Source organism: Macaca mulatta, chromosome 16, assembly GCF_049350105.2.
Source record: "Macaca mulatta isolate MMU2019108-1 chromosome 16, T2T-MMU8v2.0, whole genome shotgun sequence".
In the NCBI taxonomy this organism is placed as follows: Eukaryota; Metazoa; Chordata; class Mammalia; order Primates; family Cercopithecidae; genus Macaca; species Macaca mulatta.
The window spans coordinates 7,580,959-7,608,660 of NC_133421.1; the positions used below are offsets into that span (position 1 = coordinate 7,580,959).

General features: G+C 48.8%; 1 protein-coding gene across 16 annotated transcripts in view; it reads left to right on the forward strand.

Moving 5' to 3' along the window:
- WSCD1 (WSC domain containing 1) overlaps positions 1-26,925 on the forward strand; it is a 513,503-nt gene extending 486,578 nt beyond the window's left edge. For all 16 annotated transcript variants that reach the window (XM_077969209.1, XM_077969208.1, XM_077969217.1 and 13 more), the window contains 4 exon segments: positions 11,396-11,555; positions 12,563-12,727; positions 20,368-20,568; positions 22,853-26,925. In XM_077969209.1, the coding sequence (XP_077825335.1) occupies positions 11,396-11,555; positions 12,563-12,727; positions 20,368-20,568; positions 22,853-23,205 (879 nt within the window). In that variant the 3' untranslated portion in view covers positions 23,206-26,925.
- Positions 26,926-27,702: the final 777 nt, after the last annotated feature.

Here is a 27,702-nt window from a genome sequence, read left to right on the forward strand (position 1 = left end):
GGCTGCACCATTTGCAGCTGTGAGGAACAGCGTCATCATTTCCAGCTTTAAAGTTTAACGTGGGTATCGGCCGCACATATTCAGTGGGACTTGGCAAAACGCAAGTGCTGAGACGTTGGGTACAGCCAGGGGCAGGTGACTGTCACTGGAGGCAGATTAAGGGCAGTGCCTGAAGGGTGTGAGGAAGGCTTGGAAGGAGGCTGAGAAAGGAAGATGGTTGCAACTTTTGGGAAGGGTCGGAACTGGAGGATGCGGGGCGGTGTCGGCAGGTGGCTGAGGGGATTGAGGAGTGTGTTCCAAGAGGAGGTAACTGCTGAGTAGGAACGAGGTGGCGGGAAAGCAGCCCAAGGGGCCCAGCGTGCAGGGTTACTTGGGGTGCTGTGAAAGGTCAGGGGGCACAAATTGCAGAGTGCCTTGTGATTTAAGAGTTATTAAGAAGTTATTTTAGGCAGATTGTACGGTTCTGGGTGGAAATTTTCCTGTAATAAGAAACAACCCCCAAACCATCTCTTTTCTAACAGAAAAGGCGGCTTAAAGGGCCGGGTGCGGTGGCTCACACCTGTAATCCCTGCACTTTGGGAGGCCGAGGTGGGCGAATCATGAGGTAAAGAGATCGAGACCATCCTGGCCAACATGGTGAATCCCCCATCTCTACTAAAAATATAAAAATTAGCCAGGCGTGGTGGCGGGCACCTGTAGTCCCAGCTACTCGGGAGGCTGAGGCAGGAGAATGGCGTGAACCCGGGAGGTGGGGCTTGCAGTGAGCCAAGATTGCGCCACTGCACTCCAGCCTGGGTGACAGAGCGAGATGCTGTCTCAAGAGAAAAAAAAAAAAATTAGCTGGGCATGATGGCGCCTGCCTGTAGGCCTAGCTGCTCGAGAGGCTGAGGGAGGAGAATCACTTGCCCCAGGAGGCAGAGGTTGCAGTGAGCCAAGATGGCACCACTGCGCTCCAGCCTGGGTGACAGAGCAAGACTCTGTCTCAAAAAAACAAAAAAAAGAAACTGGGTTCACTCAGTATGGTGATTCCCGCCGTCTTTTCCTTGTCACCACGTGTACCAAGTGTCATAGCCACCTCCAGATAACACCATGTGTTTCGAACATCATGGCGACCTGCATTTGCGTAGTAAAGGCCTAAGGTGGGAGGGCCAGGTTTTTCGAGGGCTACGGAAATGACACACCTGATCAAACCAATCCCCTGGGCCTTATGGAAATCAGACACCGCCTCCTCCAGCATCCCAATATAAGCAGCCACTTTTCCGCTGCGCTCGGGGGTTTTCTCTTTGTTCGAACCCCCCCTCCCTCTGTCTCTGTATGGGGGAGCTGTTTTCTTCTTCCTTCTTTCTTACCTATTAAACTTTCCACTCCTTAAAATCACCCCACCCGGTTATCTAAACTGGCACGAGACCAAGAACCCTGGTGTTCCTGCAGTCATCAGAGCCGTCTCACTTGGATGCCTGACTCGAGGTTTAGACCTTTTTCAGTGGGTGGGAGGGAGCTACTGTTGGTGTGGCAGGGAGGGGCTGGTATGGCTTGTGTGGCACTTTATAGCTGCAGGTAGGATGTTGTGGAGCAGGGAGAGGATGAGAGCTAATAAAGGAGGGAGTAGGTCTAAGAGACACCACAAGACACCACTAAGGGTTGGAATCCACAAGAGAGGATGTGGGGGCCTGAAGGAAGAAGTGGGAACCTCCAGGGAGGAGGATGAGGCACCTCCATGGATAGGGTTGGGGGTGGGGTGAGGCAGCTGACCTGTCCAATGCAGGAGGGAGGTTCTCCTTGGATCCTTCTGGAGACAGCCTTTCTCAGGGGCACCCTCAGAGATGCCTTGGCAAAGCTGCCGCAGAAGTCGACCTGGGACCTGGTTCTGGAGTTAGGGATTTCAGGTAGGGCAAGAACAGTGCCCTGGATGTCGTGCCTTTAAAACCACTGTCTGCCCAATGGAGCGAGCCTTTGGCTCCCAGACTGTCCATCCATTCTCCCTTGTCTCGCCCCTGGATGTGGGTGTAACTTGAACTCAAACCTTCTGAACGGTCAGCCCTTCAGCTCTGAGCTCTGCAGATGCCTGGCGGGGGATTTGCTGGAATTCTGACTTCACTCTAGAGCAGGGGTTCACAGCCTTGGATCTGTTGGCATTTGGGGTTGGATAATACTCGTGTTGGGATCTGTCTGTGCGTTGTAGGATATCTAGCAGCATCCCTAGCCTCTACCCACTAGATGCCAATAGCACATCCTCCCTCCATTGTGACACACAGTCCCCAGACGTTGCTGTATGTCCTCTGGAGGGCAAAATCACCCCCAGTGGAGAACCACAGCCCTGGAGAGGCACCTGAAGATGCCAGGCAGCCATGCCCAGACATGGCCCATATCCCTGTGGGGCTGAATCCTGGGGAGCAATGGTCTCTTCCAACCATTGTTGAGGATGGAGAAGCAAATTCTGCGTCCAGCATTGAGATCTGATGGATGTGAAATTGGTTAGAAGTTGATCAGACCCAGACCTGCAGAGGCCAGGGACCTCTTTGCAGGGAATGGTATCCTCTCTTCCCTCCTGAATGTTAAGGGTGGCAAGAGAGGTGAATTCGGGGATGTCTGGCTGTATTTGCCTCCTCTGAAGTGCCAAACACATCCTCTTTGGAAAGGCCAGTGGTGTGGAGGCTGCCGGGCAGTCCCAGTGGCAGCTCTATCTCATCCCAATTTGGCCGAAAAACAAGCTGAAATGTCCTGTGATGTGGGAATGGTTAAATTATGCCACAGCCATACAGTGGACTACAATACAACCATTGAAAATGTTTGCAAAGACTTTGATGATGGAAAATTCTCACAGTAGAGTGTTAAATGGGGCAGAGCTGAGCCTGGGGGTAGGAAGCTAGGGGCTTAATTAGAGCTGGCCGTGCTGTGGGGCCAGGAGCAGCAGATGTGAGAGGTGGGGCTTGGAAACAGGAAAAGAGGGGGGAGGGTTCCTTGTCGTGCCCCCACTTTTGAGCACCATCTGAGGCTTATTTGTGGCCCCAGATAAAATGTCTAGTGTTTTTTGCTACTTAGCGAAAATGGATTTGGGGAGCTCCAAGAGTGTAGTTTGACAGAAAAAGAACATTCCAGGCGATATCCGCATCTTAATGATCTGACTCTCTGCCAGCAAGAGGGACTTGACCAATGTAATGTGTTTTTAAAGCCCAGTCAAATGATCTTGTCTAATTTCCTGTGATCGTACTAGAGATGGAAAGAGACCTGCTCATTCTCAGTCCTCTTCAGGATCCTGTTGGCTCCTTTGTTTCAACACAAGGCGAGAGTGAGCAGGGGGCAGCTTCGATATTTGCATTGCTCTCAATTCAGATCTGGGGTAATTAGTTTTGTCGCCTGATATTTGTGCTCAAGGACATAGGCTATTTGTGGGGGTGCTCCGAAAGGAGGCCGATGAGCGAAATCTAACACCATCTGCAAATAGGTTACTAATGTGAGACACTCCACCAGCCATTATACCTTGTGTTGTGAGGTTTGTTCTCCCAGCAGCTGTTAGTGATTCTACTGATAAAGGAATCCCAGGGAGAGGAGGAAGAGAGGTGGTGCCCTTCCCTTTTCCCCTCTTTTAGCCTCTTTTGGGTGTCTGAATTCTTTATGCATTAATCACCTGGATGTTTTCCCACTGACATTTCTTCTAAGTTTTTTTGTTTGTTTGGTCATTTAATGGTGGTGCTCACCCAGCCACCTTTCAAATGGAAGAGCATGCATTAATATGGAATCTGTTTGTTCTCAGCTGGGCAGCTGTTCTTGCAAAATCCACTTGAATCCTGATAGATGCAGTCTATCCAAGCTAGTAGCCTTATGGTCTCCATGGAGCACCCAAGTTCATGTTTTTGCCAAGGGTTGGGTGTGTAAGAGCCTGGGTGTGTAAGAGCCTGGGTTTTGTGAGCCTTGAGAATAAGAATTTTCTCTTTGACAGAATGCTGTAGTCATTCTAAGAGCTATTGGATATGCTTTGAATTGCTTATAAAAAGTCTGTGGTAAACCTGTTGATACTGTACTCTGTGTGTATTTCCAAAAACATGTATTGTTTGTTTTTTGGGGGGGAGGGTTAACACATATCTATTTTAGAGAATTTGAAAATTTTCCAAGTGCAGAAATAAAAATAGAATGCACCTGTAACAACTAATAACATGGAACATCTTTTTGGTCTTTTGTTCTCTACGTAATTTGTTTTATAAACGTTGACTCATTCCTTCTCACATTTGTTCTTTTTTCCCATTTAATATGTTGTGAGCATTTTCTTTCACTGTGCTATGCCTTAGGGCTTATTGGCATTCTGTCCTCCCCTGAGGGAAATTTAGGCCATTTCCTTTCTTTTTTTTCTTTTTCCTTTTTGCTATTATAAACAATGCTGCCACAAACATCCTTGAAGATAAACCTTTGAGCACATTCATGTGTTTCATTGGGCTATACAGGCAGATAAGGAATTGCTGGGGCAAAAGATAGATACATTTTATACGAGCCGTTTACATTTTGGGAAGTGTGTGTTCTAGCCTCATCCTTCTGAACTGGCAAAAGGGCTTTAGAATCATGGTAACCTGGGTTCATATCCCTGCTCTGCCACTTTCTCATTTTGTGATCCTGGCCAGATCACATAACACAGAGCCTTAGTCTTCTCGTCTGCTAAATGGGATGGGTGGAGATGAAAGTGCCTCACCAGACTGTGATGAAGATTCAGTAACTTTGTGGACACGACCAGTTTGGTGATTTATGTTTTGGGGTGTGTCTGGAGTAGCACATGTTCCAGACAATGCTTATGATCGTTGTGATTATTCAGCATCCCCTAGTTCTTTCAGTGTGTGGAGGATGCTTGAGAAACTTCCTGGGTTGAAGAGCCAGTCCTTTCCCAGGTCAGTGGAAAGCCAGGCACCTCAGAATCCCAGTGGTTGGGTGGTTCTGAGTCACACCCTGTTTCACAGACTCTTCTGTCTGAAGGATGTTTGTTTGGCTTTGACAGGGAGGGTGTTGCCCGGGGGTGGGTTGGTGGGTTAAGCAGGTCTGCTGTCTGGGGCTCAGGTCTTCAGAGAGCCATTCACCCCTGGAGACATCCCACCCCTGGAGACATCCCACAGGGTCCTCTGGAGACATTCTGACATTTGCCGCAAACAATCATGCTTGGCCTGCTGTCATATGCATAGAGTGGATATTGCAGCCTCTGTTTAGAGTGTGTGCTACAGCTCACGGAGAAGGGGACTGGTGAGTCTGCTCTTTACATGGAGAAAAGTGGATGCTGTGGGGGTGTGGGGAAGCCCTTGCCTCTGCCGCCATGCATTTGCCTCCTCTGGACTCAGCCCATCCATGTTTACTGAGTATCTACTCTCTGAAAGGCACTTCGAGAGTATTTCAATCCCCAGATCCCCCATATGGGTGGAGGAACCAAGACTCAATTCAGCTAAATTGAAACTCACACCTAGAGACGCCAGAGCCTCTGTTAGCCCATTTGCATTGCTGTAAAGGAATACCTGAGGCTGAGTAATTTATAAAGAAAAGAGGTTTATTTGGCTCATGGTTTTGCAAGTTGTAGGAGTATGGCCCCAGCATCTGCTTCCATTGAGACCTCAGGAAGCTTCCAATCATGGTAGAAGGTGAAGGGGGAGCCAGCATATCTCATGGTGAGAGATGGAGAAAGAGATGGGGAGGGGGTGCCACGCTCCTATAAACAACCAGCTGTCCGTGAACTGAGAGCAAGAACTCCCTCATTCATTACCAAAGGGATGGAGCTGAGCCATTCATAAGGTATCTGCCCCTATGATCAAATGCTTCCCACCAGGCCCCACCGCCAACATTAGGGGTCACATTTCAATATGAGATTTGGTGGGGACACACATCCAAACTCTGTGAGAGCCCTGAGTCATTAAACTGCCCCTTTTACAGAAGATAACGCCAAGGCTCAGCGATGCCCAGTTGCTCGTGGGCAGTCCACGGATGGGATTCAAAGCCCACAGTTCCTGGTGACAAGCTTTGGGTTGGTTCCACTCCCAGCATCTGCCTCTCCAAATCACAAGGCCCCGTGCTCAGTTACAGCATCACTGGACAAGTTTTCAGCCAACCTGACAGATGCCTGAAAGCAAAAGTCTGCCCCCTTTGTCCCCAATCCTTGAAGTCATCTTTGCGGGTGTCTTCTTTCCTTTTTGTACCTTTTCCTTTTTGTACCTTGAATATCCAGACCTGCCTCTGGAGTGAAGGGAACTGCTCTGGAGGCAAGAGACTGGCAGAGCTAACCTCCGTACTGGTTTGCAGATTTCACTGGAAACCCAGTGCATCCATGTGTTTGCCTCTCAGGAGTTGAGCTGTGTTGATGTGGCAAGGCCCTGGACTCGGAGTCCAGAAGGCTGGCTCCTTTTCCCAGTCACCTGGCACGCTGGGCATCCTGGGCTCTTCACTGCCTACCTCCCAGCTTCCATTTCCCCGTTCTGTGATCCCTGAAATCTCTGTCATTCTGTGTAATCCTGGCGATCCTGAGAAAAGTGCTAGAGGAGGAATGACGATGGAGGAGATGATGCCCAGAGGGGCTGGTTTGCTACAGGGGTCCCGCCTGGGGCCTTGCTCCTTACCTCTAACCTGGAGGAAGGTTCACTCCTTGACCAAGCCTCCTGCATGTGGATCCTGGCCAGCCCCGAGCCCTGCCCTTGCTAAGTCATGACCTTGCTCCAGGCTGAGTGCCCACCCGTACCTCAGCCCAGCCCAGCACTAGCCCTGCGTTCAGACCGAGCCAGGCTCAGGCTGTAGATGCACGATCAGGATGAGGATGCGTTTCCTTTCTGCCCTCGGACGCAGGCTGAGCCGGGTCTTCCTTTTTTTTTTTGAGACGGAGTCTTGCTCTGTCGCCCAAGCTGGAGTGCAGTGGCGCGATCCTGGCTCACTGCAAGCTCCGCCTCCTGGGTTCACGCCATTCTCCTGCCCCAGCCTCCCGAGTAGCTGGGACTACAGGCGCCCACCACCGCACCCGGCTAGTTTTTTGTATTTTTAGTAGAGACAGGGTTTCACCGTGGTCTCGATCTCCTGACCTTGTGATTCGCCCGCCTCGGCCTCCCAAAGTGCTGGGATTACAGGTGTGAGCCACCGCCGGGTCTTTCTTTCACCCCTCACCTGTCTGAAACAATCCCACATCTATCTTCTCACTTTCTTTTTCTGCCTTGCATTCTTGGATCTTTTTTCCTCTTCTCTCTCTCACTGAAGCGTAGGGTAGGGTGGGGGGAGCAGGGAAGTTGGCAGAGAGATAAGATTCATCAATATTTAATTTTTATGGAAATCATGTCCTAGAAATCCCCAAGGGGCTGAAAATTGTTCTGTGTTTTCAGAATCCAGTGATGTTGCTGAAGCGGTGATGTTGTAAATAAAACCACATTACTGTCTGCAGCTCTCCCGTCGCTCTGCAAACACCCGGAAACTTGACAGTTTAATCCACTCAAGGAAGCAAAAAGGTTCGGGTCACTGCTGGGGGCAGCCCATTCTCCAGCCCTGGGATATAAGATTGTGAGGCATCAACGTCAGCGGTGCTGTTACTGCTGGGGAGGGAGACGGAGCCAACGTGCCTTGAGTAGATTTACCATATGCTGGTGACATTTTTTTTCCTCGGAACAGGAATCCCAGGACAGCAGAGCCCACTCTGGGCTTTCTGATGTGGGGAAGATTTGCTTAGAGAGAGCGGGCTTTCTTCTCCCTCATGCCTGTGGTGCAGTTAACCCAATGACCAGCAGAAAAATGAGACCCAAGTTAGTTTCCAGCAGCTTCTGGTGTGGTTGGGATTTGGAAGGGACATTCATTTCTTTCTTCATTCGTTCATTCATTCATTCATTCATTCATTCATTCATTTCTTCATCCATCAAACATTTATTGAGCATCTGCCACGTGCAAGGCACTTTTCCAGATTCTGAGAATATAACAAAGCACACAAAAAACACAACAACCCTGCTTATGTTCTTGTGGAAAGAGGCAAACAACCAACCAGGTAAATAAGTAAATTATATAGTATGTTGTATGGTGATCCATGTCGTGGAGGAAAAGGAAGTAGGAATCCTAGATGTTTACTCATGAGAAATGCAAACATTTATGGACTGCAAGGCTTGCACAAGAATGTTTGGAGGAGCATTATTCACAATAGCTAAAAACTGGGAACAGCCCAGATGTCAATCCACAAGTGGATGAATCAACAAACCAGTGCATCCTTGGATGGAATACTACACAGCAATGAAAAAGGAATGATCCACAGACGCAGATAACAACATGGATGGATTTGACAGATATTTTTCTGAATGAAAGAAGCCAGGCACACGAAAACATGTGCTGGGTGATTCTATTTATATGACGTTTTAGTATAGATAAAATGAATCCGTGGCGATAGAAATCTGAAAAGTGGTTGTTCTGGGGAGGGCAGGATGACAGTGAATGGGGAGAGGGGCCTCTGGTGTCATGGATGTGCTGCCTGTCTTGGTTGAATGGTACACCTGGGATCAGAGCATGTCATCAGATAGGTTATTACACAAAACTGGAAAGCATGGTGAGGCAATAGGATGTGTTGGTGATGGTGGGAGGAGTTTGCACCTTGAAAAGGGGGTGGCCGGGGAAGGCCCCATGGAGGAAGCGACTTGAAGGAAGTGCGGGAGAGAGCTATGAGGGTATCTGGGTGAAGGGCATTCCTGGCAGGGGGAGCAGCAAGTGCACAGGCCCTGAGGTGGGATCATGAGTGGAGAAGTCAGGGAACAGCAAGGAAGCTACTGCATTGGTCAGCTTGGCTGCCGTGACAGAGTGCCACAGACTGGGCAGTGTAAACAACAGACGTTTATTTTCTCAGTCTGGAAGCTGAAAGTCTGAGATCAAGGTCTCAGCAGGGTTGGTTTCTTCCGAGACCTCTCTCTTTGGCTTGCAGATGGCAGCCTTCTTACTGTGTCCTTGTGTGCTTGTCCCTTGGTCTGTGTGTTGGCCATGTCCTAACCTCCTCTTCTCGTAAGGACCTTTGTCATATTGGATTAGAGCCTACCCTGATGGCCTCATTTGAACTTAATTATCTCTGTAATCCCAGCACTTTGGGAGGCCGAGGTGGGCGGATCACCTGAGGTCAGGAGTTCAAGACCAGACTCGCCAACATGGTGAAACCCCGTCTCTAATAAAAATACAAAAATGAGCCAGGCGTGGTGGAGCGTGCCTGTGGTCCTAGCTACTTGGGAAGCTGAGGCAGGAGAATCGCTTGAGCTGGGGAGGCAGAAGTTGCCATGAGCTGAGATCGTGCCACAGCACTCCAGCCTGAGCGACAGAGTGAGACTCTGTCTCAAAAAGAAAAAAAAAAAAATGATCCTACATCCAAATAAGGTCCCATTCTAAGACCCTGGGGTTAGGACTTCAACATATGAATTTGGGGGACACAGTGCAGCCCATAGCAGCCAGCATGGACAGAGGTGCCTGAGACACAGACCGCCCGCTGTGTGCTGTGGACACCTGCGCTGCTTGTTTCTGTTGTCACTGTGATGAAGGTGTTGGTGTGGAATGAGGCAGGATGAGGGTTTTGTGATAGAGGGTGGATGAAGCTGTAGAGACCGGAGGTGGCAATTCTTGAAGTTGCTTTTCACGAATTCACATCACCGGGGAAACTTGCTTCTAGCAAAGCCAGCAGTGTGGAGATTGAGGGTCAGGACCCAGCTCTCGCTTTCCACAGAAGAGTGGTGTGGCGGCCGTGAGGATGGGTCTAGTTGGAGGTACCACCGAAGTTCGATAGTCCATGGTATACTTACTCACAGCGCAGGTGCCTCCTTGGCTTGAAGAAGGATGAGGCGAGCAGGGGGAGGCTTTCCTGGGGGCTGCTTGGCACCTAGGAGAGCATGCGGCCTGCGCTTACAAGAGCAGCCTGACAGCGGGGGGCAACCTCCAGCAGCATTTCCCCCACTCCCTCCAAACATACCCGTCCTCCCACCAATGCCCCAGGCCCTGCGTCATCTTCGCTTGCATGGGACTCAGTCTGTTGTCTTTTATGAGTGCCAAAATCCTCAGCTTTACCTAGCCATGCTCAAAAAATGCTATTGATTTTCTTTTTCTTATTTATTTATGAGATTTTTGCTGTGGGCAAAAAATAAAAAGGTTTCTGCAGCATTTCCCTTAGCAGTGAGAAGCTTTCTCCGCCCACTGCCTCCCTCCCTGGCACACACACTCGCAGATTACTCTCTCATCTCTCTACGCTCCCAAAGGCCTAGCATCTCCGACTGTAGGATGCAGAGAGGGAAGAGATGAAAAGGGGCTAGTGCCTGGGGCAGAGCGAGGACTTTCCTATACATGTGGGAGTGGTGGGTGGATATATTTTTGAGCAAGACACAGCTGATGCCCAGAGGGTTAAGGAGGTCGAGCATGACCTCTTTCTCCCTGAAAGTACAGCGTGGCGGGCCCAGTGCTAGGCGCTTTGGACCCGTCTCATTTAGTCCTCACCATAAACCTACAAGGCAGATTTTATTGCTTTTTTCAGTGATGACATTCAAAGAGGTTAGGCACCTTGCTCAAGGGTGCCTGGCAAGTGAGCCGGAATTCACTTTCACACCTTCAGGATGCCAGCCACCAGCTCTCTTCAAGCTGTGGTGTGGCTTCCCCAAAGGGGAACAAGGACCCATTTAAGAGACTGCTGGGAGCTGGGCTGGCCCACAGAGTGAGACGACTCCCCTCTCCTACCCCTGACAGGGCCCCCCTCCATTTTTTAAGAGTCCTCCTTGGGGTGAGCATCTCGGGCGGGAACAAAGTCTGTTCTTCTCCACCCCTTCCGTCTTTGGAAAGATGACTATATGAGAATCTCTGCACCCTGCACTGGGGCATCTGGCACGAGAGGTGGTTTTGGTTTCTTTCCAGGGAGGTGGCTGGCCAAGGAGGGCCGGAGGGAATCTCAGTCCTCTCTCAGGGCTCGAGCTCTGTTCATTAGTGGTGTGACACGTGGAGCCCTGGGCAGCCCTGTGCCAGCTGATCTGCCCCGCTCTGTGCCGTGCAGACATCCACTCCTATGGATGCCCCTGCCCAGAGTGCCCTTTCTGTCCCTGGCACTCCTGATAAATGCCTTGGAGTCTCAAAAGCATGGTTCCAGCTTCTGTCCCCTGCTTTCTTCACGTCACTCACCCCTCAGTCATATTGCTGCTCATACTGTTGACTTGTCAAGGAACCCAACCAAGTAGGGCTGTGCTTATAAGAACAAGGGCTACTTGAGCTACTTGAAGCTCACGTCTTGTTGAGCTTTGTATCTCCGGAACTGGGCACGGAGTGTAGTGGTGGAAGGATGGTGGTCATCCCTGTGGATTCTATACAGCTGGCCGTACATCGTCCATGTTCATCCCATTCCTGAGCCCTGGGAAGCAGGACCCTCAAATTCACTCAATGTGCTTCTCTTCTTATCTTTCCCTGGCAGGAGTTCCCCTTGGCCATTCTCAGGGGCTGGGAATGCTACTGTGCTTACCCTACCCCCCAGTTCAACCTGCGTGATGCCATGGACAGCTCACTATGTGGCCAGGACCCTGAGGCACAGAGGCTGGCAGAATACTGTGAGGTCTACCAGACGCCTGTGCAAGGTGGGTTCTGCGTCCCTGACTGGTAGTGGCATTTGGTCTGGGGGGTGGGGAGAGCTTCCAGGGTTGGGAGATGCCAGTCATGGCCAAGCATAGAGTTATGAGGTATGGCCGGTGTCTGTGTAAACGTCTTGGCATCTTGATGGGTGGTGGAGATAATGGGGAGAGTCAGGTTTCCACCCTCCACAGAGGCTGAATCCTGGACTCACTTTAAAAAACACTGGACCTTTTATCTAAATCTCTCTGGGGATGACAACGGTAAGAGGATGAGCAGAGAGGGACGGGTCCCAGAGAGATAGCAACAGAAAGGTGGTAGGATTGGGAAATGTGGGAAGAATGGGATCCCAGGAGCTGCAGGGGCCACTGGTGCCTCCAGGACCTGGGAACCCTCCTTGGTGTGAGCATCAGGTCTGCCCCTATTGACCTTAGGAACTGATGAAAAGAAGAGCAGGTGAAGAGGGATGTTACCACCTTTATCAAGTGCCTACTGTGACCCAGCACGGCCCTGGAGGTTTTGGGGCTTTCCCTTGGTGATTTCATGTGCTCCTTGTAGCACCCCTGGGGATGAGACACAAGAATGACTTGCCTGTCATTAGTCCAGCTCTGGTTTACTGTTGATAGTCCCTGGGTGTGTCACTTTGCTCAGCATAGCCTCAATCCCCTCCCACTTCCCCTGGTAGAATCTGGAATTATCTGTGCTAACTTAGGAGCAAGAGTTTGGCTGTGGTCATAGAGACAGAATGGGAGTCGAGGGTCCCTAGGGTGTCTGATTCCCATCCCACTCCTGCACTGCCGTCTTGGAGGCCTCATCACGGGGCTTCCTCTGACTAGCCACAGACCTGTGCAGCTAAGGTATAGTTGGAAGATCTCTTCCCTGCTTTGGGTCTTGGTTCCCTCATCTATTAAACGGGAGTCTTCGTTCTTCAGTCCCTCTAAGGGAGTTTAGTGGTGAATTGGTGAGTCATAATGGAAGTGAGTAACCAATCCCGTGATGACTTTTGGACTTTCAGACACTCGTTGTACAGACAGGAGGTTCCTGCCTAACAAATCCAAGGTGTTTGTGGCTTTGTCAAGCTTCCCAGGAGCTGGGAACACATGGGCACGGCACCTCATTGAGCACGCCACTGGCTTCTATACAGGGAGCTACTACTTTGATGGAACCCTCTACAACAAAGGTAAGTCAAAGCTACAGAGGACAATGGAAGGCAGCTCCCAGTGACCAAACTGTCACCTTCCCACGCAAGCTTCTCAGGGCACTAGAGCAGTGCATCTCAAACTTGAGTGTACATAAGAACCACCTGTAGGTGGAGCCACTGTGTGCCATACTCACCCTTCAGGGACTGAAGACCAGCCTGCCTGGTGGTCCCCATCCACAGCAAAGTTACACCATTGTATCCACGAACACTCACAATCTAGGCCACTGAGGCAGTTGCAGACACCACTGATATTGATTGCAGACAAGGAAATGACACTGAGACTACACTACTCCCCCACCCAGAACCAAAACCTAAGCATGCTACCCAACCCATGCTATAGGATACATCTACTAGAAAAAGTCTTTTCCTATGAAAGCTCCTCCGTAAAATTGGAAGAGGTGACTGTCCCCCCAGATGTGCAGATATCAATGCAGTCACACAAGAAACGTGAAAGAGCAAGGAGGCCAGGCGCAGTGGCTCACGCCTGTAATCCCAACACTTTGGGAGGCTGAGGTGGGTGGATCACCTGAGGTTGGGAGTTTGAGACCAGCCTGACCGATATGGTGAAACCCATTTCTACTAAAAATACAAACATTAGCCGGGCATGGTGGCGGGCGCCTATAGTCCCAGCTACTCAGGAGGCTGAGGCAGGAGAATTGCTTGAACCTGAGAGGCGGAGGTTGCAGTGAGCCAAGATCACGCCACTGCACTCCAGCCTGGGCAACAGAGCGACACTCCGTCTCAAAAAAAAAAAAAAAAAAAAAGAGCAAGGACAGAACATGACATAATTCTCTAGTAACAGACCTAAAAGAAAATGAAATGTATGAAATACCTGAAAAGTAATTTAAAATAATGATTTTAAGGAAATTCAGCATGATACAAGAGAATACAAATAGACAATTCAATGAAATTAGGAAAACGTTTTATGATCCGAATGAGAAATTCAATAGAAATAGATATCATAAAAACAACCAAACGAATCTGTTAGCTGAATAATTAAAATGAATTTTTAATGAATGAAATTAATGATCTAGTCTGTCACCAGAGCTCTCAACTGTGTTTTTAATTTTATACCAAAACCTATGGGATACAGCAAAAGAAGTTCTAAGATGGAAGTTTATAGTAATAAATGCCTACGTCAAAATAGTAGAAAAATTTTAAATAAGCAACCTAATGACATACCTCAAAGAGCTAGGAAAGCGAGAACAAACGAAACCCAAAAGTACTGCAGGGAAAGAAATGATGAAGATCAGAGCAGAAATAAATGATAAAATTCGACGTCCCTTTATGGCAAAAACAATCAACAAATTAGATAGAGACGGAATGTACCTCAACACAATGAAGGCCAATATGTGAAAAACCCAAAGCTAGTATCATACCAAATGAAGAAAGGGTTGAAAACCTTTACTCTAAGAACTGAAACAAGACAAGGATGCCCGCTTTCACGATGTCTATTCAGCCTAGTAATGGAAGTCTTATGCAGCAATTAGGCAAGAAAAAGAAACAAAGCGCATCCAAATTGGAAAGGAAGAAGTCCACTTGTCCCTGTTTGCAGATGGCCTGATCTTACATATAGAAATGCCTAAAGGTGTCACCAAGAAACCCTTAGAACCGATAAATGAATTCAGTAAAGTTACAGGATACAAAATCAATATACAAAAATCAGTAGCATTTCCATATACCAATCGTGAACTACTGAAAAAGAAATCAAGAAAGCAGTGCCATTTAGATAGCTATGAAAAAATACCTATGAATAAATTTAATAAAAGAGATGAAAGACCTCTGCAAAGAAAACTCTACAACACTTAAGAAATTGAAGAGGACACACAAAAAATGGAAAGACATCCCACATTTATGGATTGGAAGAATTAATATTGGGAAAATGACCATACTAGCAAAAGCAATCAACAGATCCAATATAATCCCTATCAAAACACCAATGGCATTCTTCATGGAAACAGAAAGAAACAATTCTAAAATTTGTATGGAACTGCAAAAGACCCTGAATAGCCAAGGCAACTCTGAGCAAAAAGAACAAAGCTGGAGGCATCACACTGCTGACTTGAAAATATGTTACAAAGCTTTAGTGACAAAAAACAGCATGGTACTGCTATAAAAACAGATGCATAGAACAAAATAGAGAACCCAGAAATAAATCCATGCATTTACAGCCAACTCATTTTTGACAGAGAAGCCAAGAACATACATTTGGAAAAGGACAGTCTCTTCAATAAATGGTGTTGGGAAGACTGGATAACCATATGCAGAAGACTGAGGCTGTACAAATGGTGTTGGGAAGACTGGATACCCGTATGCAGAAGACTGAGGCTGTACAAATGGTGTTGGGAAGACTGGATACCCGTATGCAGAAGACTGAGGCTGTACAAATGGTGTTGGGAAGACTGGATACCCGTATGCAGAAGACTGAGGCTGTACAAATGGTGTTGGGAAGACTGGATAACCGTATGCAGAAGACTGAGCCTGTACAAATGGTGTTGGGAAGACTGGATAACCGTATGCAGAAGACTGAGGCTGTACAAATGGTGTTGGGAAGACTGGATACCCGTATGCAGAAGACTGAGGCTGTACAGATGGTGTTGAGAAGACTGGATACCCGTATGCAGAAGACTGAGGCTGTACAGATGGTGTTGAGAAGACTGGATACCCGTATGCAGAAGACTGAGGCTGTACAGATGGTGTTGAGAAGACTGGATACCCGTATGCAGAAGACTGAGGCTGTACAAATGGTGTTGGGAAGACTGGATAACCGTATGCAGAAGACTGAAGCTGTACAAATGGTGTTGGGAAGACTGGATAACCATATGCAGAAGACTGAGGCTGTACAAATGGTGTTGGGAAGACTGGATACCCGTATGCAGAAGACTGAGGCTGTACAAATGGTGTTGGGAAGACTGGATAACCATATGCAGAAGACTGAAGCTATACCCCTCTCTCTCTCCTTATGCAAAAATCAACTCAAAATGAAGACTTACTTAAATATAAGACCCAAATCTATTAAACTACTAGAAGAAAACAGGGAATATTTCAGGACATTGGTCTGGGCAAAGATGTTTTTGCTTTTGAGATAGGACCTCAAAAGCACAGACAAGAAAAGCAAAATTAGACACATGGGATGATGTCAAATGGAAAAACTTCTGCACAACAAAGGAAACAATCAACAGAGTGAAGAGACAGCCTGCAGGATGGGAGAAAATACTGGCAAACCATTCACCCAACAAGGGCTTAATAACCAGAATATATAAGGAACTCAACAACAAAAACACCAAAAGCATCTGATTTAAAAATTGACAGATGATACAACATTTATCAAAAGAAGACACACAAATGGTCAACAGTATGTGAAAAAAATGCTCAGTGTCACTAATTACCAGGGAAATGCAAATCCGAACCACAATGAGATATCATCTCACCCCAGTTAGAATGGCTACTATCAAAAAGACAGAAAATAACAAGTGCTGGCGAGGATGTGGAGAAAAGAGAACTCTTATACACAGTTGATGGGAATGTAAACTAGTACAGCTGTTATGGAAAACAATATGGGGGCTCCTCAAAAAAAAATAGAATTGCCATATATATGATCCAGCAATCCCACTGCTGGGTATATATTCAAGGGAAAGGAAATCAGTATGTTGAAGAGGTATCTGTACTCTCATGCTTATTGCAGCACCATACACAATAGCCACGGTATGGAATCAACCTTAGTATCCATCAATAGGTGAATTTTTAAAATGTGGTACATATACACAATGGCTAGTTAGCCATAAAAAAAGAATTAAGTGCTCTAATTCATGGCAACATGAATGAGCCTAAGGAACATTGTGTTAAGTGAAATAAGCCAGGCACAGAAAGATAAATACCACATGCTCTCATGCATATGTCAAAGCTTAAAAAGTTGATCTCACTGACATGGAGAGTAGAATAGTGGTCACTAGAGGCTGGGAAGGGTAGGAGGGAGGGCAGGATAGGGAGAGGTTGGTTAATGGATACAAAATTACAGCTAGATATGCGGAATAAGTTCTAGTGTTTTATAGCGCTGTAGGGTGACTACAGTTGACAATAATTGATTGTGTGTTTTCAGGTAGCCAGAAGAGAGGATTTTGAATGTTTCCAGCTCAAAGAAATGATAAATGTTTGAGGTGATGGATGTCCTAATTACTTTGATTTGATTATTCAACATTTTATACATGCATTGAAATATCACATTGCACCCCATAAAGAAGGTGTACATTTATCATGTGTCTGTTTAAAATAATAATAAAAATATGTATTTTTATTTTATTTTACTTTAAGTTCTGGGATACACGTGCAGAACGTGCAGGTTTGTTACATAGGTATACGTGTGCCATGGTGGTTGGCTGCACCCATCAACCTGTCATCTAGGTTTTAAGCCCCGCATGCATTAGGCATTTGTCCTAATGCTCTCCCTCCCCTTGTCCCACACCCCCAACAGGCCCCGGTGTGTGATGTTCCCCTCCCTGTGTCCATGTGTTCTCACTGTTCAATTCCCACTTGTGAGTGGGAACATGTGGTGTTTGGTTTTCTGTTCCTGTGTTAGTTTGCGGAGAATGATGGCTCCCAGCTTCATCCATGTCCTTGCAAAGGACATGAACTCATTCTTTTTTAATAAAAATATTTTTAAGTAAAAAAAAGAATCACCTGGAGGGCTTTTAAAAACTTAGGTTCCTGGCCCACACGCCTGACAGCCTGATTCAGGTGGTCTGAGGTGGGGCCTAGGAATTTTTATTTCTAACAAGCTCCCAGGTGATCCTGATGAAGGCAGTCCTAGGACCCCATTTAGAGTGAAACTTCATGAGATCATGCCTATTCTGGATTCAAAGGGAAAGACTAGCAGCTTGAATATTCTCTCTATAAACATTTCTTGAATTTTCCTTAATTTTTAGAACCCTCAATAATTAGGGGTGAAACTGATTTAATCTGCTCATTCCTTTTTTGAGGCAAGAAATAGTTCATCAAAATGTAATAAAAAAGTCTAAAAATCTTTTAAGAATTTTGATTTGTGATCTTTCCCTTGTAGAAATAAGAGAAATTAAGTTAAATGACTGAAGTCTGTGTTTTGTTTAAGAATGAAAAACCTCAGACAAGTCCATTGGCATAAAATTTGGCAAAATCTATTAAAATGTATTTCTCTGTTGTCAAGCATTGCAACATTTTCTCCGGGTTTCTTTCTTGCTTTCTTTCTTCCTTTTTTTTTTTTTTTTTTTTTTAAAGATAGAGTCTCACTCTTACTCTGTCGCCCAGGATGGAGTGCAGTGGCACGATCTCAACTCGCTGCAACCTCTGCCTCTCGGGTTTAAGTGGTTCTCCTGTCTCAGCCTCCTGAGTAGCTAGAACTGCAGGCACCCACCACCGCGCCCAGCTAATTTTTGTATTTTAGTAGAGACAGGGGGTTTCACCATGTTGGCCAGGCTAGTCTCAAATTCCTGACCTCAAGTGATCTGCCTGCCTTGCCCTCCTAAAGTGCTGGGATTATAGGCGCGAGCCACCATGCCCGGCCCATTTTCTCTGGATTTCTTAATCAGAGTTTGGTTTAGGAAAGTTGATGCTGTCAGTGACGTCCTAGAGAAACAGAAACTTCCTGAGCTTGGCATTGGCTTCTGGAATCACTCATAACAATCTTGGTTCTGAGAAAAAGCTATCATTGTCCATATAACCCAGCCTCATCGTCCCCGGGAGCCTCGAGTGTTACAGGTGCCTTCAGGTGAGGGAGGAAGTGGTCACATGAGCACATGGCCCCATCCACTCTGGCTTAGTCCCCTGGGACTCACCCACTGTGCCCAAGCTGCAGTTACCCACCTTGTTCATCTCCAAGACCCTCACCTTATTCAAGCAGCTGGCTGTTTTGGTCTCCATATAGTAAGTGGCCCAATGACTGGTATTGACAGCTGTAGAGGTTGGGTTGACACTGCCTCAGAAATGCTTTAGAGATACCTCACACACATCTTTGAGCCTTACAGCACCATTAGATGTAGCCAGTGGCCTCAGAGCACTGACAGAGTGATCACACACACACACACACACACACACGCACAATTCACAGAGCATCACCAATGCCCAACCGCCAAATCTATTGTGGTAGGTCGAATGTGGTCTGCGCTGCAAGGCAGAATAGCTGTTGTTGGAAGAGGCCGAGGCAGTATGGAAGGCACCCTGGGTCTCAGGGTTGTTAAAGACCAGATCTCAAGTTTATTCATTCCAGTTTGACTCTTCCTTTCATAGCATTTTCCAGCTGTTTGACAGAATGAATCAAAGCGAGGCCTTCTGGTGTTTGGCCTATGGCAGAGATGAGTTTGAAGCTTCAATGGGTAAACCCGGACTTCCAGATTCAAAAGAGACTTGCATTTTCCAGGCATCAAAGCATCCCTCAGTGCTCACTGCAGATACAAATGCCTTCCAGCCGTTCCTGCAGAGGAGCAGGTGGTAGGACTCCTTTTGTTTCCAAGAGCCCAAGAGAAGCGCATGAGCACTTAGGGAACATGTCTCAGAGCTGGGTGTGTGGGCTATGTGGGGTGTGGCCAGGAGACTAGTTTCAGGAGACCTCTTCCCAGGAAGACTTCTAGAACATCCCACTATTTGGAACCCCTGCTCTTTGTTTCCATAAACCCCTATAGCCTGCACTTAGGCTATTTCCTCTACTAGAACATAAGCTTAAAGACAAGGTCTGAGGCTTAATCCTCTGTCCCCGAAATAAAGTCTAACACAGCGAACACACAATAACCTTCATTGAGAAATGTGTGACTCTGGATGAATGGGTGGAGTCTGGCCTTCTCTGCCAGTAGTCATTCAGGTTCTGAGTGCCCAGGACTATAGTAAGGGACCAAGGAAAGAGAGGGCCCCAGATAGGCTGATGAATGGGAACAAGTCTCCATTCATAGAAACTGGGCCCTGGGTCCTCAGGGCCAGGCTCAAGCACTGTGGATGAGGCTTTGACCAGACCTGCTCTGGGGCAAGGCTGGGCCCTGTCATAGGACCACGGCATCAGGTCAGAGGGTGGATCTACACCTGCTCACAGCCATTGAACCTGTAAGTCAGGATCCTGCCCCGACTGTGGAAAGGTGAGAGGAAGCTGGGGGCCTCATAGGGACACACAGTGGCCTGTGGAGAGAGCCCTGGTGCTGTTTTCATGGTGCTGTGTGATCTTGGGCAAGTCCTCTGCTCACTCTGTGCCTCAGTCTGTTCATTCAGCTATGTTTGCAGCTATGGTTCAATCAAAGGTTGTCTGTGATGCTTGCGTAAAATGATCTCTATGAAGACGCCCAAAATATATGCGTGCATCTGCAATGACAGGTCCTCTGCCTCCTGACTCCTGGAGGTCTTCAGGGAATACCTCATCTCATTTCTGTTGCAGATGCCATCTTTCCCCACTTTTAGACAATTCCTGTTGTCACTTCCCCTTGGAAAGGGTCACTCCTGTGGAAGCTGTTCCTGTCACCATTCATAGGTCCTCTCAGTGCCCTCTGTGCCTTCCATGGGGCCTCTCTTATGCCCCTGATGCCGGCTTTCCCCAACCTGTCTGCTGCTGTGGTAGGGGGCTCCATGGACACCATCCTCCACAGAGACCCTCTCATTTTTCCCTGCAGGGTTCAAGGGCGAAAAGGACCACTGGCGGAGCCGACGCACCATCTGTGTCAAAACTCATGAGAGTGGCAGGAGGGAGATTGAGATGTTTGATTCAGCCATCCTGCTGATCCGGAACCCATACAGGTCCCTGGTGGCAGAATTCAACAGGAAATGTGCCGGGCACCTGGGGTATGCAGCTGACCGCAACTGGAAGAGCAAAGGTAATCAGGGACCTTGTGGTGGGGGTGGGAGGCTTGTCAGTACAGGCAGGATGCCCATCAGGATGCAGGATCAGTATACACAGGTAGGCACTGCAGGATGCAGGATCAGTATACACAGGCACTGCAGGATGCAGGATCAGTATACACAGGTAGGCACTCAAACCCCATCCTGCTAGGGACTTAGTGCTGCTCTGCCTGGGCTTAAGCTCACCTCCTCCCCTTGCCCCCCATGCCTGCTGAGGTCCATATGTCAAGGCATTTTACTTAGATGCCAGCTTGATTGCCAAGAATCTTCTCCACCTCTATGAGTGCATAGTAGGGTGATATGCACCCCTTTGCATCTCTGCTTCTGCTCAGGAGCTCATGCGGGGCTGGGAGAAGAGCATGTGGGCTGCACATGGACCTGCTTTGCACCCTTCTGTGTCTTTGGCACCAGGTTTCTCCTTTATAAAATGAGACCTGTGCCTCATGGGGCATTCAAGGAGCAGTGGAGTTCATACAGGGCTGGGAGAAGAGCACATGGGCTGCATATGGCCCTGCTTTGCACCTTCCTCTGTGTTCAGCACCAGGTTCCTCCTTTATAGAATGAGACCTGCACCTCGTGGGGCATTCAGGGAGCAGTGAGATGATGTGCCTGCCTGGTCTCTGGTCAGAGCTCAGCATGTTAATTCCCTCCTAAGCTGCCTCTCGCTGACTCTTCACAGTGTCTGGTCGGGGAATCACATCAGCCCACATTCCAGATGAGTCCAGAGAACACGGCTGTGGGACTTGGTCTTGGTGGTGGGCAGCAGAGCTGGGACTCACACCCAATGTCTTAGTTAGCTCTGGCTACCGTAACAAAACACCACAAAACTGGGGAATGGGGTAAGGGAGTGGTGCTTAAGCAACAGACATTTATGTCTCACAGTCTTAGAGGCTGGGAAGTCCAAGATCCAAGTGCTGGCTAATTCCATTCCCAGGAAGGGCCTGTCTCCAGGCTTGGAGACGGCTGCTCACTGTGTCCTCACATGTCCCCAAAAGCTCTCTGGTGTCTCTTCTGATAAAGGCACTAATTCCATCACAAGGGCCCCACCCTCATGACCACATCTGACTCTTATCACCTCCCAAAGCCCCCATCCCTAATACCATGATATGGTGGGTTAGGACTCCATGAATTTGGGGGGCATACAAGCCTTTTGTGCCCCAACATCCAGAGTGTCTGATTCTGGGTCAGATTGGCCTGTTCCCCACTGCAGCTTTATTCATGGAATCAGTCCTCTGACTCACACTTGCTGAAGTCCTCCTGGGTGCCAGGCATGGGGCAAGGTACCAGAAGCCCAGGCTAATGGGGTCAGGATCTCTGCCCTCAAGACACGCACAGCTGAGCCTTTGGGTGGTGACAAATAGAGTCTGGGTGGTAAGTAATGAGAAATGAAGTCGGTCAGAAACAAAGCAGTCTCCAGGCAGGGTGGGATGAGAGGGGTAGTCACAGGGGCCCATGGCCAGGCAGGCTTGCACTCCTTTCTGCTTGTTACTGGATCAACCAGTGGGTGGCCTCTGCTGGCCTCTAGTCTTCCCCGTCCCCCATCATCCTCTACCTAGACAGCCCCTGACAGTCAGGCAGGCTGATCTCTGATGCCTCCTCTGCCTCTTATGAGCTGTATAACTCCGGGAAAGCTGCTTACCTTGTCTTCTGAGCCTGTTTTCTCATCTTAAAAATAAGGATAGGCCCTGTCTCCTAGGGTCATTGTGAAGATTAGAGAAAGCAAACGCTTCACACAGCATTTGAGGTGTGTTAATAGCCCAATTATGGAAACTTTTTATTGAGATGATTTCTGATATTTGGACCCTGCACACCCCTCCCCAAAAATTAATTTCTTAATTTTCTGGAAAAGAAAGCTCATGAAGTAGATTACCTGCAAAAGTCCAAGGCCACCCCCGCCTGTGGCTTCACTGTATGTCCTACTGCCTGGCAGTTTCACAGGTTCAAACTGGCCATCAAACCACAAGACACATACGTGCTCATCAGGCACCATGCTGACTTAACTTTATAGGAGGACCTAGGATGGGAAATGGAGCCTGCAGAGTGTCCTCATCCCACCCGGATGCCCAGAGCTGCCCCTGCCCACCACAGACTCACTGCTCGGCCACCAAAGGGTCTTCCTCCATGGAGAATGCCAGGTTGACTCTAGGCAGCAGACAGTGGAAAACCCTGCCCAGTTCCCTCTCCCGAGCAGCCTCCCGGGTACCGGCAGCCCTGGCAGGGCCAGCCCCTGACTCTGCGTCTCTCCTGTCCTCACTCTAGAGTGGCCGGACTTCGTCAACAGCTATGCCTCGTGGTGGTCCTCGCACGTCCTGGACTGGCTCAAATACGGGAAGCGGCTGCTGGTGGTGCACTACGAGGAGCTGCGGCGCAGCCTGGTGCCCACGCTGCGGGAGATGGTGGCCTTCCTCAACGTGTCTGTGAGCGAGGAGCGGCTGCTCTGCGTGGAGAACAACAAGGAGGGCAGCTTCCGGCGGCGTGGCCGGCGCTCCCATGACCCTGAGCCCTTCACCCCGGAGATGAAAGACTTGATCAATGGCTACATCCGGACGGTGGACAAGGCTTTGCGTGACCACAACTGGACCGGGCTTCCCAGGGAGTATGTGCCCAGATGATAGGCCCGGCCCACGCCGCCGCCCCCTCTGAGTGATGCAATCTCACCACGGGGCTGTGCACCCCACTCTGATGCTCAGGCCTGTGGCCTCACTGGGACGAACCGTGGGTGGGGGACCCACCCTGGTGCTGCCTCCAGCACAAGGAGACCTGGACACAGCAGACACACATCACAAGGCAAACACAAAAGGACACACCCACCTGGCCACCAAGCCACACCTCCTCAGACACACTCAGACACCACTCCAGGCTCACAGCCCCGTCTTAGTGAAGCCACCCACGTGGGGTGTGCCAGGCGCCCCCAGATACAAACGCAGCCACGCACAGACGTAACACACAGGTGCCAGGCCCAGTGCTCCTGGAGGCTGGCGGGCTGTCTCTCTCACACAGATACACATGCACTCCCTGGGATCTAGGAGGCCCTGGGCTTCCCGTGTCTAGCCCTGGCGTAGACTTGCTCATTAGGGTGTTTGACTCTGGGATGCTGGGCCGGGCGGGCATTTATGCTCTGAGCAGCGAGGACCACTGGGATGGAGGTGGGCGCCAAGACTGCTGCTGCTGGGCTGTGCGGCCCTGGCCGTGTGCCTGACATCCCATAAATGTATGTGTGGTGTGACTACGGGCACCACAAACTCTGCAGCCTTGCCTCTCTTTTCTCTGTGGCTGGGCTGGCCCCCACCCCGCCCAAGCCAATACAGACACTGACCTCAAGACCAGCCACATTAAGTCTGTGCCCTGCCCTCCACCCCCTTCAACCCCCACTACCCCATGCTCCAGGCGTGGGGCCTCCTTGCCTGGCTTCTTCCTCCAACTATCCCCAGGGAAGCTGGAGATTCAAGTCATGCCCCAGAAGCAAGGTGTAAGCGTGGGGGCATGGGGGAGAGGGCAGGAGCTGAAGTTCCAGGGGAGCCCAGGACCCCTGGGAACCTGTACACCAGTAGATGGGTCTTGGGAGTTGGCACGGGGAGATTGTAAGGGCTGTGTCTCGGAGATCACTGGGACTGGTGCCGCACCCATAGGGGCCCTGTTTTCTCTGGGGACCCACACTGGGGTCATGAGAGCCAGTTAGTACTCAGTCTGACCCCTAGGTCAGGCCCTACCAGCCTGGGATGGGGGTCAACGTATGCTACACATCTTGGGCTCGCAAGTGAGGCTGTGGAGGCCAGGAGGTTCAAGTGTGGAGGGTAGGGGTGCAACCCGGGAGCAACGCTCAAGGTGGCTGAGATGCAGGGAGGACTGTGGCAATCCGGCTGCACACTGGCCCCTGTGAAGATGGGGAAGGTGGGTGGGCCTGAACTCAGGAAGCCCCTCAGTGGCTTCTCCAGGCCTAGGATAACCCTGGCTGGGCCCCATGGTCCTGCTCTGGGTCAGCTGTCAGAGAGACCTCCCCTCAGCCTGAGCGAAGCTGCATTGGGAGGAGAAGGCAGGGTGAGGGATTTGGGAGAGCTGGACATTGAGATGTCCTGACCTTCTGCTCCCTAGCCTGATGATGAGGAACCTAGAGCCACCCGCTGTGAGCGCAGGTAGTGGGTGGAGGGCCCAGTAGAGATGCCCTTCCCCATATGGAAGCTTCCTCCAGCCTTCAGTTTGGCCAGTGGGTGGGTTTGGGCATCTGTGCCCCTGGTGGCCTCTAAGTCCTTCCTGGGATTCCCCCAAACCCACAATGATGCAAAGCTGTTCTTGACCCTCCCATAGTGTCAACTCAGTTCAGTTCAAAGCTGGAAACACCAAGGTCTTTGAAAATGTTTATTGGCTCAGGATAGCTTCAGCATCGAATCCGCGAAGGCCCCTGATGGGGCTCTTTCTCCCTAGTATTCGGAGCAATTGAGACCCCTTGGGAGTTTCCGCACTGCCTTGGGAGGGGTAGCCAGGGCAGACCTGCATCCCAGAGCAAACCTAGGTCCTCAAAAGCGATGGCAGGCGTGGCAGCGGGGAAGCCATGGAGGTGGGAAGGGTAAAGTGTGGAGAGAGGAGTGGCTGGGACTGGAGCCGGGGTCTGGGGAGAGCAACAGCACCAGGTTTTTCCTGGTAGTTGGGTTGGTACATTGACTGCTGCCAGGTGCTCAGAGATGTCATGTCCCTCCAGGTAGAGTGTCACCTGCTCCTGTGGCCTTGTAGATGACTGTGTACCTTAGTGAAGAGTGCAGGCAAGAAGAATGATAGGGTCAGGGTTCATCCAGTTTACGTTGAGTCACTCCATATGGCAAGGCACCTGGCCCTTGGCAGGTGCTCCCAGATGTTGGATGAGCAAGGGAGAGCAGAGGCCCCGTCAGCTGGCGGTGGTCCTCACAGCCTTCATCCCAGGTCTGCCTACGTAGGAGATCTCATCAGAAACAGGAACGGGGATCTGTCTGTGCTTGCAGGAAAGTCCATTTGTGTTTCTCCAAGTTAGGTCTCATCTACAGCTCTTAGCTTCTCGGGAAAGAGGACACTCTCCCAACCAGCCAAGGAATAAAAGCTGATCTGTATGTAGGGCAGAAGTGTGGCAAATGCATCAGGAACCGGTTAGAATAGAACAGAGAAACCCTGACTGTTTACAGATGCCAACTTTAATAGCAAGGCTGCAGAGTTACACAAACCTGTGTTAAAACATGTAATTTTTATGGATTTCATCTCCTGTTGTGGATCAATTTGGAAAATCAAAATATGTAATTTTAAAAAACTAAAACACATTCTGGTAATCCCAGTGATGTATAAATGAGAGAGAAGAATAGACAGGCTTCCAAACCCTGGGAAGAAAGCTGCTTAATTATGTGAACATCTTATAATGAGGTCTCTTGCAGCTAAAATTAGATTTTGAGTGCACGAATATGTGATAATGTTTGCATAGCAGAATGCATTTTCCCCTTAAAAGTAGCAATAGCCACTTGGCTCTTAGGGGTCCCCAAGAGGAGAGGAGAAGAGCCGAGGTTGATCTTATCACTGCAAGAATTCTTGGGACACAGGTTTGTTTTCTGCTGACTTGTTTGGAAACCCACTGGAGGTATCTGAAATGTGATGACTCTAAAGGGGTTCATTTCACTATAGGGAGAAATTGATTCATCTGACCTCCTATTTATCACCACTCAATATTGGGTGAGTTGGTCTGAACAAGGTGGGGGTAAAGTGGAGTGGAAATAATATAGAGTCGTCAGACTGAAGGGCCAGGTTGTAGTCCCAGCTCTTATCTGCCATCTTGGACAAGACTTTTCCCATCTCCAGTCTCAATTTCATTCATAAATTGGGGAAAGTGGTAGGTCTTGCCGGTTCCATCCACATTCATTGCCCCATTTCCTTTCCCAGCAACCCCCCATTTCTGTTTGGGGATTCATATGATCTGCCAGAGCCTCTCCAGGGGTGGAATACATGTCCTGGACTAAGCCAATGACACCTTCCATCTTTCCAGCTATGGTGACTGGGTTGGTATGATCTTGTGAGTTAAGGCGATGAAGCCAGAGGGAATTTCAAGACTTTTGGGAATGCTGGGTAGAAGCTGTTTTAATTCCCCTGTTGAATGTGAAAAAGGTAGTAGTATTCCTGGGTCTTTATGTTGACCACCTTGGGCCTTGGGATCATGACCAGGAGCCACATGAAGCTGACACCACAGAAGGGAGAGTCGAGAGGCAGAAAGAAACAAGTCCTTGGTGAAATTGTTTAAGTACAGGATCAAGCCTTGCTTGAGGTTGGCCTTACCTCTGGACTTTTTTTGTTATATGAGCTAATAAATTCTGTTTATTGTTTAAGTTGTATTGAGTTTAATTTCTGTTACTTATAACTCAGAACATGGTGCAAATGAGTTAGATTGAAAAGCCCTGGGGCTCTGACATTCTCTATCTCTGTGGCTGATGTAGATAAAGCCTGAAACTCAGTCCAGCCTGAGCTTGTAGGATTGGGAGGTTACTTTTCACAGGAATTGAGCTGAGTGCAAAATTCTCAATAGAAAGCTGTGTTTAGCCAACACAAGTAGCATTTTTCAGTTGGTACATGGTGAGGTTACCCATATAGCCATAGGCAATAATTTCTAAGATGCCCAGTCCAGACCATCAGTTGTCTCATTTAATGCTTAACCCTTTGGTGTGGTTATTATTTATTATCTCTTTTTGAAAAATGAGAGGATTGGGATTCCAATTTGTAATGATTGTCAGTGTATGGCCCTTTTGTAGTTACTGTAACTTCTTTCATGGAGTATATGATGTGGTATTGGAAGGAATTATTTGATAAACTACTTGGATTGGGGATTAGACCTTTAGCCCCTTCAGGGGACATGCTTGAGTAACAGCTTATAGACAGTAAACTCTCTTCTAGGGAGGGTAGGTGTTGTTAACCATATAGCTTTGATTTTGCAAAGTGGGACATGCAAGCTTGGGGCAGAGCTGAATTGCTGCTGTTGGAGGAGAGGTAAATGATGCCACTGCGAGATCCCCCCTCTGTCTTTCCCTCTTTAGCCCTCTGTGTGCCAGAAATCGGAGGAACAGAGGGAGTTATATGTGGCTCCCCATCTTCATACTCTCTTTGGAATG